The sequence below is a fragment of the Gymnoscopelus braueri genome (assembly GCF_963280865.1).
Source record: "Gymnoscopelus braueri genome assembly, chromosome: 7".
NCBI classification, from domain to species: Eukaryota; Metazoa; Chordata; class Actinopteri; order Myctophiformes; family Myctophidae; genus Gymnoscopelus; species Gymnoscopelus braueri.
The window spans coordinates 25,168,454-25,182,407 of record NC_137608.1 but is presented as its reverse complement, the minus strand read 5'-3'; the positions used below and the strand labels follow the sequence as shown (position 1 = coordinate 25,182,407).

The 13,954-nt window shown below is 38.8% G+C and overlaps 1 protein-coding gene across 1 annotated transcript in view; it reads left to right on the top strand.

Moving 5' to 3' along the window:
* Positions 1-13,954, top strand: part of ipo11 (importin 11) — a 213,132-nt gene that overhangs the window by 31,725 nt on the left and 167,453 nt on the right. Inside the window, exon 8 of the mRNA XM_080434451.1 lies at positions 12,564-12,612. Coding sequence (XP_080290577.1) covers positions 12,564-12,612 — 49 coding nt within the window. The remainder of the gene's footprint in view (positions 1-12,563; positions 12,613-13,954) is intronic.

Genomic DNA, 13,954 nt, shown 5'->3' with positions numbered 1-13,954 from the left:
CTGTAGGAGACACGGACATAGAGCGAGTATATTTACACACAGAGGGTAGGAAACGTTAGATAAGAGTTAAAACAGGAACATTTAGGTTTGGATGTTGTTAAAAGCCAGAGAGAAAAGGTGAGTTTAAGTAGGAACTTAAAAATCTCAAATGGATTGAGCAGATCTGATGAGGGGGGGAGATAGTTCCACAGCTCTGGCTCTGCCACCGCAAAAGCCCGATCACCTGTTTTGATGGGCATGTTAAAAAAACATCAGCAAATATCTTATTTATACTATAATTGCTTTTTTGATGCAGTTTTGTATTTTGGTGAAGCATCTTAAGATGGCTATTTTAGGGTTGCAACAGTTAATCGAAGTGATCGATTATGAAAAATAATTGATTTGGATAAAATCATTGATTTTATAAAATCCAATTTGAAGTTGATAATGACAAGCCCAAAATATGAACGCTTTGTTGAAAGTGGGCACAAATAAATAATTCATAACTTTTTATATCGTTGTATATATTGCTGGTTGTCTCATGGCATACCAGTGGGCCTCAGTACACCGTTTGGGAACCACTGATCTAATCATGTAGTCCTCCCATTTCTTCCCAGAGTTGTCAGCTCCATCAGTGCGCTGTAACGTGATACAAATTACATGAAGAAGGTTAATCACCATTAATGGGGTGAGGTGAGGTGATACACAGATTATGGCATTTGAATAAATTAGCTGTGGGAATTGGTTAAGGCTAATGGAACATTGGTCATGAATCAGAAATATGCGATTTACATGTTCATTAATTAGATAATTCACCTGGTTTCTATTTTTGAGATCAAATGGTAGGCTAATCAAGTTTTTTATTTATATATTTTTAAAAGCCAGTTCAAGAAGTCCTCATTAAATAAATTTAAAATGTGTCCTTCACTACCTAAGTTTGCCATTAAAAACAAACAAACAAAAAAAACACGTCACCTTTTGGTTTCTTTCAAATGTGACATTTTCCAGTTCAGTGGTTTGACTGATTGCGGTGACTATGAATATGTCACCTTGTCTCTTCAACGAGATATTGATTGGGTTATGAGGACAATGTATGGCCTCCATCCTTCATCTTTCATTACCTACCGTCACGCCCGTGTGTTGCTGACACCATTGAAAATTATGCCAGAGACTGAAGCAGCAAAGACACTCGACCTCAAAGAGTTTGGCTTCGCTAACCCAATAGTCCATGAGCCAGACAAGATTTCATTATCGAAAGAGTTGGGCAAAACCATACCTATATTAAATTGTTCATAGGGTCATTACGAGTAAATACATATATGATAACCTCTCCACAGGAGCAGCTTTTTCATAGTTATCACACATTTTGTTATTTTCCCCATACGTACAGTACATGACAGGTGAAAAAATTACAAAATTAAAAAAATAGTTATCATAATGAAACTTCCTGAGCTGATTACTTACATGAAGACAATGATTTATCGTATTACAAGTTTTCTGAAATTGTATATTTAAATATGCAAATTAGGCATTACTAAAATATGCCCGAATTTGCTTTCCAGAATCAACATTGGAATATTGGACAAAGCCAGAGTGAACATTCTTATTTCATTTTGTTAAGATGTTGGAGTCAAAGGTTTTTAACGAGGGAATATTCAATATCTGGCTCAATTTTGGGGCTCTGGCTCATGGACTAAATGCCTAATTTGCATATTTAAATATACAATTTCAGAAAACTTGTAATACGATAAATCATTGTCTTCATGTAAGTAATCAACTCAGGAAGTTTCATTATGATAACTATTTTTTTAAATTTGTAATTTTTTTCACCTGTCATGTACGTATGGGGAAAATAACAAAATGTGTGATAACTATGAAAAAGCTGCTCCTGTGGAAAGGTTATCAGATATTTATTTACTCGTATTGACCCTATGAACAATTTAATATAGGTTTGGTTTTGCCCACTCTTTCGATAATCATTGCTCAATTTTGGGGCTCTGGCTCATGGACTACAAAGGCAACTTTGCAGATTTACTCCAACTCAAAATTGATTAGTAACTCGTAGCAGCCATCATAGGTGCTATGGCCTTCCAGACCCACAAGGAACAGAACGATGCAGCCTTATAATAAACCTGCACCTTAGTTTCTACCAGTTTCCATGAAGGGCTATATGTCTCACACGCACGCGTGCACGCACACACACCCCATGTGGACACTATACTGTAGATCTGTGCAGGGAAAATTGGCTATGGGTTTCCGCCAGGGCTGCAACGATCGATTATTTTCTTAGCCATTATTCTGTTGATTACTTTTTCAATTAATTAAATATAATTGAGAAGCAAATTTCTTTGGATAATTCGATTTCTTTTAATACATCAATGAATCTAAATGAAAAAAAACAAATAGATTTTGTATTGTTGCCAAAATCGATTAGTCTGCAAAAATAGCTGATCTACAAGCTCTAAACGTCTCACATCACAACACTTTGTTAGATTGTAGATCCGCATTTTTTTGCCATTTATTAAACATTTTTTAATCTATTATTAGAATCTATTATTGGTTATTTTATTTAAAAATAATTGATTAAATTGATTAGTTTGATTGACTGTTTCACCGCTAGTTTCAACTAGTCATTTTTTTTGGCTAGCTACCATGGCCGAATGTAATGGCTGCATGTGATAGATGTCATGTACACACTGCAAAGCTCAATTTATACTCCATCATGTAAGGTTGTCACAAACCAAAAAGTGCTCCATTATTGCTTTTTGCTGTTGCATTACATACACACATGCACACATGTGATCGGTGCATTGCCTGGGATCATTTATTGCTACCCGTTTCATGTTGATCACACCCTTGGTAAATCCATCGGTCTTTCCAGATTTCGCGCGAAATATGCATGTGTCTGTTTTCACCATTGAGTGTGTGTCGCAGGAGGACAGAGTTGGCAATCTATGCATTTAGGAAGTCATGCACTAACATAAATTCACTGACAATTCACCCGTCAATATATGGTCTTAAAAAAAACTTGAAATATTACTTTAATTGTTATACATTTTTGTATTGTAATATTTTATTTAATTCATAAGCCTAATAATAATAATAGACAATAAATTACCTCCCTTTTTATTGGCCGAGATGGCCAACAATATTTATATTTACCTGCCAATGGTCGTTAAATATCCGCTAACGGAAACATTTGCTAGTATCGATCTAAAGAGCCGACAAGTGCAAATGCAAAGAGAAGTGAATGACAGGAGATGAGGTGGAGACTGAAGAGGTAATTCCACAGATTAAACATCACTTTATATCCATAGCCTGCTGGCAGTGTGCACAATAAATATGTCACTCATCGGCCCATTAGTTTGCTAATCTAGTTAGACAGAGAGACACACACACACACACACACACACACACACACACACACACACACACACACACACACACACACACACACACACACACACACACACACACACACACACACACACACACACACACACACACAGAGACACACACACACACGATTCTCCACTCTGCCTTCTGCCTGGTGGAGTGTGCAGATAAAGCGTGAATAAAAAAAGAAATGAGAGCATGAAAGACTGACAGACTGGGAAAGGAGGCTATGTAGCCTGGAACGTTGGCCAGGTTGTCATAGGGACGGTTGAGACAGACATCTAGTGCTGATCATAGTGTGCAGGAAAGGGTGTAGGGCTCGATCATATCCTGGAGGTAGGGGGTGCTATGCCCTTGGCTGTCTAGTAGCTTATGGAATCGGATCACTGCCAATACTCCTAACTTCAAATAAAGGTTTCAGAACCTTGAAAACCTTTTTTGCAAGACTGAAAACTATATTTGAATCTCTGAAAAAAGTGTTGAATCTCTGAAAAAAGTGTTGATAGGCCGAAAACATTTTTCAAATCTCTGAAAACATATTTTACAGTGTTTCGCCAACACATTTTCAGAGTTTCAAATTTGTCACAAACACACTTTCAGAATATGCATTTTGGCACTGTTCTACCTGGGTATTATTTTGTTTTCCATGTTTGAAACCTTGTAAACTCCTGACTTAAAATAAAGGGTTCAAAAGGTTTGAAAGGTTTGAAAACTCGTTTTGAATCTTTGAAAAAAGTGTTGATAGGCTGAAAGTGTTTCTCAAATCTCTGTAAACACATTTTACAGTGTTTCGTCAACACATTTTCAGAGTTTCAAATTGGTCACAAACACACTTTCAGAATATGCATTTTGGCACTGTTCTCCTTGGGTATTATTTTTGTTTTCCATGTTTGAAACCTTGTAAATGGGGATCGTTTTTGAAACTAGCAACTTTATTGTTGAAAGACTGGAAAAAAAAAAACTTTATTTTGAAACTGTGATTCAGCATCACACACACAGCAGCACACTCTCCTCAAATCTCTGAACACACACGCGCGCGCACACACGCACGCAGCAGCAGCAGAGGCAGAGCCTCAGAGGCATGCAGGTGCTGAAACTCTGAAACATTCTACTCGAAACCTCGCAGGGAGGCGGGGGGGAGCGGAGGCGGGACCAGAGGCGGGGCCGTTTGACGTCCATTCCAATCACATTTTGTATTTACTGGGCTGGGTGGGACCAACAGTGGTCGGCCAATGACTGACGCTCATAGGGGATTGTCAGACTGCTCAGCCAATGAAAACCCACAAGATAGCCTACACGTCGCTATTCAAGGATTATTATAATAATAATAATATTATCATTATTCATTGCGCACTGGTCCAATACAATACAAACCAATGCGCTGTCGCGCATATCTAAACACACCCACAGCCTGGCACACAACATTCTATCTTCTAATTCTCCAGGAATGTCTGTGATTATAATTGTCCTATTATCAGCAGATGTGAGAGTGTCAATTCCTTGTGTCAATTGCATTTACATAAGATGATAGTCTATTCAAAGAAGACAATTTGTGCGCAAATCGCAATGCCATTCGCTCCAAATGACACACTTCAGTTTTATTCATGGTTACACAGGAATTAATGAACTGATTACAATAATATAAAATTCTCTCAAATCAGTAACAGGTAGGTGATACATATGCCCATCAAATATGGTTTTATTGAAAGGCAATCCAGGTACCAACATTCGGGGAATATCTGACGGCTTGGAGCGCCTCAGTGCGGCTGCAGAGTTCATCTTGGAATTTGTCATTACAATTTTACTGTAATCCACATTCCTAAACCCCCCCACTCCTACACCCCCCCCTCCCCCCCCAAGGGGACCCCCCCCCCCCCGAACCCCCCCTGGCCCAAGGGGTCACTCATAATAATTATATATCAGCATATTTTGCGCATTCAGACAGAACAGTTGAGATTTCATTTGGCCAGATCTCTGGCAATTGTACTTGAATTCTTATAATTTTAATGTTTATATGGTCTGTCAAGTTTATATTTTCATTTGGTATCAGTCATGAATTTATTAGAATGTATTAGAATTTATTTTCTCTATTGATATCAAGCCGGATTTTCCACGTGCGTAACTACGCACGCAAGTGCATGCTGTAACATAATAATACACAACGTGTACTGTACATATACAGCCCACTGTAGGCTAACATTTTTGGGGGTTTTAGCTATTGACCCCCAAGCTCCAAGCTCCACCTAATGGAGCGGTTTCAGAAAAGAAAAATGAAAAAGATTAAACCGAAAAAAAAGGCGTGTCTGTCTGTCTGTCTGTCTGTCTGTCTGTGTGTCTGTCTGTCTGTCTATAAATCTATCTAAATATCTATCTATCTATCAAACTATCTATCTCCAGCAATGTACCGCTCAGCAACATGTTGTTCAACAAATAGCAGATCTACAACAACTGTTATTGTGAGCTTATCTGCTATTTTCAAATAGCGTATGTATAAAATATGTCTGAATTGGTTAGTGATTCATAATATAATCATTTTATTATACCTGCGAAGTGTAGGATTATTATAATTATTATATTACAATTAAAGTAAGCGCATCGGTTAGTGTGATTGAGTGTTGGTCGGTCGGTCTGTCTGTCTGTCTGTCTGTCTGTCTGTCTGTCTGTGTAATGTGTGTATGTATCTATCTATCTATGTATCTTGTAGATCTGTCTGTCTGTCTGTCTGTCTGATGCGTATACTATTCATGTGAGATGTGACATGTGGGTTAATTAACGAGAAAACATCTGAGAAACCTGCAGCATGTGAGCGTCTCTGAGTAGGCCTACGTGATTACTGACCCGTCAATCAACGTGCGCGCAACAGTGAGCTGTGACAGAACATCAACATTAATGTAATAATAATAATAATTATTAATATTATTAGTGTAATAATTATAATAATTATAATAATAATAACAATAGCGTAATAGTAGTGGTAGTAATAATAATAATATGAGTAATAATAATAATAAGGGTAATAATAATAATAATAATAATAATAATAATTTTGTATTATTATTCTGAATACAATATTAATGGACTGAACCAGTCTGTCTGTCTGTCTGTCTGATATAAATTATTATATTATGAACCATACACTAACCACTTCAGACCTATTTTATACATACGCTATTTGAAAATAGTAGATCTGCAAGCTCACAATAACCGAGCTTGTAGATCTGCTATTTGTTGAACAACGTGTTGCTAATCACCGCGTTGGGAGCTTACATCTGGGGCTGTCATTACTGGACTGATATTATTTATGGGGGGGGGGGGGGCAGCTGTAGGCAAGCGGTACATATTGCTGGAGATATATAGTTAGACAGGCAGACAGACAGACAGACAGACAGACGCCGTGGAAGCCACTCAATCACACTAACCGATGCGCTTACTTTAATTGTAGCCTAATATAATCATTATAATAATCCTACACTTCGCAGATATAAATGATTATATTATGAATCACTAACCAATTCAGACATATTTTATACATATGCTATTTGAAAATAGCAGATAAGCTCACAATAACAGTTGTTGTGAGCTTGTAGATCTGCTATTTGTTGAACAACATGTTGCTGAGCGGTACATTGCTGGAGATAGATAGTTTGATAGATAGATAGATAGATAGATAGATATTTAGATAGATTTATAGACAGACAGACAGACAGACAGACAGACAGACAGACACGCCTTTTTTTTTCGGTTTAATTTTTCTTTTCTGAAACCGCTCCATTAGCGGCGCTAAGGTGGAGCTTGGAGTTTGGGGGTCCATAGCTAAAACCCCCAAACATGTTAGCCTACAGTGGGCTATATATATGTACAGTACACGTTGTGTATTATTATGTTACAGCATGCACGTGGAAAATCCGGCTTGATATCAATAGAGAAAAATTCTAATACATTCTAATAAATTCATGACTGATACCAAATGAAAATATAAACTTGACAGACCATATAAACATTAAAATTATAAGAATTCAAGTAGCCTACAATTGCCAGAGATCTGGCCAAATGAAATCTCAACTGTTCTGTCTGAATGCGCAAAATATGCCAATATGCAATTATTATGAGTGACCCCTTGGGCCAGGGGGGGTTCGGGGGGGGGGGGTCCCTTGGGGGGGGGGGGGGGTGTAGGAGTGGGGGGGTTTAGGAATGTGGATTACAGTAAAATTGTAATGACAAAATTCCAAGATGAACTCTGCAGCCGCACTGAGGCGCTCCAAGCCGTCAGATATTCCCCGAATGTTGGTACCTGGATTGCCTTTCAATAAAACCATATTTGATGGGCATATGTATCACCTACCTGTTACTGATTTGAGAGAATTTTATATTATTGTAATCAGTTCATTATTTCCTGTGTAACCATGAATAAAACTGAAGTGTGTCATTTGGAGTGAATGGCATTGCGTGGCACAAATTGTCTATCATCTTATGTAAACGCAATTGACACAAGGAATTGATTGACACTCTCACATCTGCTGATAATAGGACAATTATAATCACAGACATTCCTGGAGAATTAGAAGATAGAATGTTGTGTGCCAGGCTGTGGGTGTGTTTAGATATGCGCAACAGCGCATTGGTTTGTATTGTATTGGACCAGTGCGCGATGAATAATGATAATATTAATATTATTATTATTATGATAATCCTTGAATAGCGACGTGTAGGCTATCTTGTGGGTTTTCATTGGCTGAGCAGTCTGACAATCCCCTATGAGCGTCAGTCATTGGCCGACCGCTGTTGGTCCCACCCAGCCCAGTAAATACAAAATGTGATTGGAATGGACGTCAAACGGCCCCGCCTCTGGTCCCGCCTCCGCTCCCCCTCGCCTCCCTGCGAGGTTTCGAGTAGAATGTTTCAGAGTTTCAGCACCTGCATGCCTCTGAGGCTCTGCCTCTGCTGCTGCTGCGTGCGTGCGTGTGCGCGCGCGCGTGCGTGTGTGTTCAGAGATTTGAGGAGAGTGTGCTGCTGTGTGTGTGACGCTGAATTGTCAAAAAATGAGTTTCAAAATAAAGTTTAACCATTGAATTTTTTTCCAGTCTTTCAACAATAAAGTTGCTAGTTTCAAAAACGATCCCCATTTACAAGGTTTCAAACATGGAAAACAAAAATAATACCCAAGGAGAACAGTGCCAAAATGCATATTCTGAAAGTGTGTTTGTGACCAATTTGAAACTCTGAAAATGTGTTGACGAAACACTGTAAAATGTGTTTACAGAGATTTGAGAAACACTTTCAGCCTATCAACACTTTTTTCAAAGATTCAAAACGAGTTTTCAAACCTTTCAAACCTTTTGAACCCTTTATTTTAAGTCTTTACAAGGTTTCAAACATGGAAAACAAAATAATACCCAGGTAGAACAGTGCCAAAATGCATATTCTGAAAGTGTGTTTGTGACAAATTTGAAACTCTGAAAATGTGTTGGCGAAACACTGTAAAATATGTTTTCAGAGATTTGAATTTTTTTTTCGGCCTATCAACACTTTTTTCAGAGATTCAACACTTTTTTCAGAGATTCAAATATTTTTTCAGAGATTCGAAACAAGTTTTCAGTCTTGCAAAAAAGGTTTTCAAGGTTCTGAAACCTTTATTTGAAGTTAGGAGTATTGGCAGTGATCCGATTCCATAGTAGCTCATCACCAGTGTTTTATATCGGATGCAAGCAGCAAACCGGAGGCAGTGAAGTGAGCTCCCAAATGGAGAGAGATGAATATTTTGGACGTTTGAAGACCAAGCGAGGATTCTAATCTGGATCAGATGCAGAGGTTTGAGACAGCATGAGTTGCAGTATTCAAAGGCAGGTGTCATTCACCTGGATGTTGTCGATGTGGAAAGATACTGCAGGGGCAAAGAGTAGCTCTGTTTTGTCTTGGTTGACCTTGAGGTGGTAGGATGAAATCCACGGTGAGACATCAGCCAGGCATGCCGAGACACTTCTACATACCTGTGTGGCAGAGGGAGGGAAGGAGAAAAACAGTTGTCATCAGCATGCTGCGTATAACAAGGCTCATTACAGTAAGGACAGTAAAGATCTGACATGGTTACTTCATCGGGTATTAAATACCTGATGAAGGTCAGGACCGAAACGTTACAATAACCCATTTAGACCTGAGGCCGATTATAAAAACGCCTTCTAAATCCTCAGGATTCAAATATTACCAAAACAATTATGTTGCTATAGTACTGTACATAGCAACAAGGCTTGAAAGGTATGGTTACGTAATGGGGTTGCAGGTCTAAATGGCATAAACGACTTTTCTGCTGTAAGTAAAGACAGAGTGCGGGATCTCCTTTTTTCTTTTTAGTTTTTTTAGTTTTTTCTAATAAATCAAACATTTATATTCGAACTCATGTCATTTTATGATCACAAGCAAGCAATCCCAAAACACTTGAAACTGCATATTGCTTATTTTGAGAGAGAGCAGTCTATGGAAAGCACTTTTGACTGGCGAAAGGACTATTTGATTAATAATTGTGGATATACTGTAGAGAGAATGCCCATGTGATATGATCAGTTTGGAGTCTATGGTTTGGGTGAACTTGGGATCAACTGTCCCAGTGTGCTGTTCCCAAGCCACACTCCCTTTTGCTTCTCCCCCTCTTCATCAAGGGCGAAGTTGATGTTGATGAGCTTGCCAGTACATACATTGTACACTTAAGAAAGTGTCCCACTAGGAATTGTGGCTAATGGAGATGGCTTGGAAATCACAGTCAAATAGCTCCAACTGGTTTCCTTGCCTTTTAATTATGCCTTCTAGCATGCATGCATGGCTGCACATATGCATACACACACACACACACACACACACACACACACACACACACACACACACACACACACACACACACACACACACCAAAATGTAGTTTTATTAAAACATAAACATCAAAAACTGCATTTAAAGACTGCACACCTATCTCTTTCTCAATCTCTCACACTCTCTTCCTCTGTCTCTCTCTCTGCTCCGTGGTTGGTGCTGAAAAACATGCTCCTTAGAGCTAGATCAAATGAATAATTCCTACTTTAGATCTTATTTGATAGCATTATTTTTTATCAGGTTAAGTTATATAACGTCAAAGTGTTTCAGTCCAAGGACCCCTTAACTGAGAGAGAGATGAAGCTACATAAATAAAATATTGTATAAAAATAGTGTTGCATATTATTATTTTTTGAAAGCCTTCCATGCCACTTAACACATCGGGTGCCAAACACGGTCTGAACCGTGTTTGCGCAGAGTAGCGGTCCGGTGCCGAACACGGTCCAGACCGTGAAATATGTCTTTTTGTTTTTTTCGTTTTTCTCCACACGGGCGGGGCTAGAGCAGCTCTGGGAGTACCCATTGTGATCTTGAGAAGGATAGGCCAGATAGATCACCGGAAAAACAAAAACATGGCTGCCATCCACTTCCTGTCTATTTCCTTCTTTAAAACACCTATATCTCCGAATCTGTTTCCGGTGGGGAAAACCGGTCATGCGCGATGCGCGATCCCCCCCCATTGTAACTCGCGAGTGAAATGTTATCGTTCCAGGTTGTAGCCAGGGTCATCGCGCAACATGAATGGATGTTTTTTTTTACATGGATTTGCTCCTCGTGGAGTCTAGAGCTTTAAACAGCAAAGCGCAGTCAATGGGGAGAATGCTGGCACCCAACGTAAGTTGTTATGAAAAAATGCTGGCACCCAATGTGTTAAGAGGCTGTCAAAGCTAGCTCACCATATTTAGCTGATCGTCTGAATGTCTGTTGACTGCGTAGAGATTTGAGACGCTAGCTTGGAAGTATTCCAGAGGTTTTTCTTTTAAGTGCCTATGGGTTGCTTCCAATTGATGCTGAATCTTTGATACCTTCATAGATTCATTTGACAGTACTTTGCTCAATTAGTTTCTGGCCATACATAGTTTCCAGGTCAAAGGAGACTATTTATGGCCAATCAACATTCATTCATTCTGAAATGTGACAACAAAGACGTTTTTACCCTGAAATGTAATTACAGTACTGACCAAGTATTTCCAAACGAGTTTATTTTAGATTGCTTGGAGTACAAATCACTCTCCTCAGTTGAGTTTGGTTGTGAAATGGCATTTACATTTTTAATCAATTAAAGCAGGGGTTGACAAACTTTTCAGCTCGAGACTCAAAAGATACATTTGGTGTCTCCCTGTTACCCAAACTTTCAAAAATACATCTTGAATTAACCAATTAAGCATTATTTAATAGTGAAAATAGCTGATCTAATAAGCTTACAACGTATTGCAATGAGCTTATATATATTATTTTAATTAATGGAATTTTTGTGATTTAAAAAAGATAAATTTTAAACATTGCTGAAATTATTGTGAAAATGTTTGAAATGTTGGAAATTCCTATTTCTTTTTTTTTAAAGCAAAACAACAACCAAAAAACACAGATATTTACTCCACGACCCATAAATATGGGTCTGTGAACCTGGCATGCACAGCCATATAGCGGAAGAACGGATCTGTGACCTCGCGAGGCCAGCTCCTGTACAAGGTTACAGAGGCCTAGTGTAGGGCCACTATTTTTCTTTTGTTTAAAATGTCACATTCAAACATCTGTTTATGTTTTCAATTCAAATATAGGTTTGAATTTAGAATGCATACTCTTACTCGCTCGATATCTTTCTCCCTCCTTATCTCGCTCTCTGTTCCCATCTCCCACTATTTACCAAGCTTTGTCTTTAACCTTGACCTCTCTTCCTGTCTTCCTCTTGTATCCCCATCCTGAGCCGAACCTGCTATCTGACTGTGGACCTGGTTTTGTGTGTGTGTGTGTGTGTGTGTGTGTGTGTCATTGATTAATGTTGTTGCTCTTGGCCTCATGGCTGAACACTAATACTAGGATAAACAAACCATCTATCAAATCTCTGTCTAGGTATTTTCTGCAGCTAAGCTCCAGATACAGTACATCAATTGATTATCTTTTGCGCTGCACAATGACTTAGTGAGGTTATGCATATACCCTGGCCATGTGCAATGTTCTTGCGCGCATATTCAGATTTTATCATTACAGTACTCGGTTAATGTTCCCACTTCTGGATAATACTGATGGGGCAATCATGAAAGATGTGCCTGTCAAAATGTCAGATTAACCTCTCTCCCTCTCTTTCCTCCTTTCCTTCTATCCAGGGCTTTCTGAATGCAGTGTTTGAAAGGCTAAAACAGTTCCTGGAATGCTGTGAGTATAATTATCACTTTTCTCTTTATTATTTCTGTCTAGTCCTCCTAACAATGGACCAATCAGTGTCAGATCAGATCAGATCAGATCAGTGCTCTAGCTAACATGATTAGCGTCCACCCGTGAGCTGATATGTGTCTGACTCTTAGCAATACTGTCAGTAATCTCAAAACTCAGTTTTATCTGAGGAAGATGCATCTGTCTCTTTGTTAGAGATTTGTTGCTATTGCCTGAATTATTTAATTATTTCACACAGTCAGGTCGCATCATCTGCATGTCATGGCTGTACCCGCTATACAGCTACCAAACCTTGGCTGCAAATATTAGTTGTTGTTTTAGGATATTTGTCAATAGATTTGCTCAAATGTGTCCTTTGCATTTAACCCATTAAGACCTGAAGCCAATTCTACATGTCTCCTAAATCTCAACAGTATTCTGAAAAATGTATGTTTCTATATCAGTGGTGCTCAATCTTTTTCATGTCAAGGACCCCCAAAATTATATGTATTTGGCCGCGGGCCCCCATCAAAATATTTTGCTCCAGGGACCCCCAGAAGCAAAGATTTGAGTTAAAAATGTTCGCTTAAAAATATATATATATTCAAAGATTTGCACACATTTTCACGATTTTTCAAAAATAGCAAATCTACAAGCTCATAGCGCGGCACTCGGTGCCACGCTATGAGCTTGTAAATCTGCTATTTTTGAATAGCCCAAAGTGTAAAATAATGCTTTTTTAGCTCAAATCTAAAAATGACAAAGTTCCAGGTCTTAATGGGTTAAACCCATCCTAGTTATTAGTAGGGCTGTGTATTGCCAATAATCGAATACGATGCGATACAGGAGTCACAATTCAATACATTGTGATATTGTAAGCAAGGCGATGTATTGCATCGCGACCAGTGAGGTATGTGAGAACAGGAGGCGGCATATACAAAAATGACAGCCGATTCATCTCAATGAAATTTGCTCACCCAGCGCATACGTATGCCACTAGGGGACACCCTCCTTCCGGGTATTGGTCACATGCTTGTGTCTTTTATGTGTCCTAAAGTCACAAACTGCTGTGTGTGGAGCGAGCCTGTCCAAGTCGAGCCACGAACGAGCCTGCTGTTGTGCACGAGCACTCTTGGGGAGGGTTCATAGCTGTGTGTCTCACGGTGCATTTACATGTGCTGAACTGGAAGTTCGCAAATATTGATAAACAAAGTTTTAAACTAATGTCACCCCAGTGCCAGCGAAAACAAAGTGTCTTTACCTACCTTTGAAAAACCATGGAATATTTTCCGTGATCGCTGTTGTACTTTAAGTCATTCTGTGTAACTTAATTTAAACAAAAGTA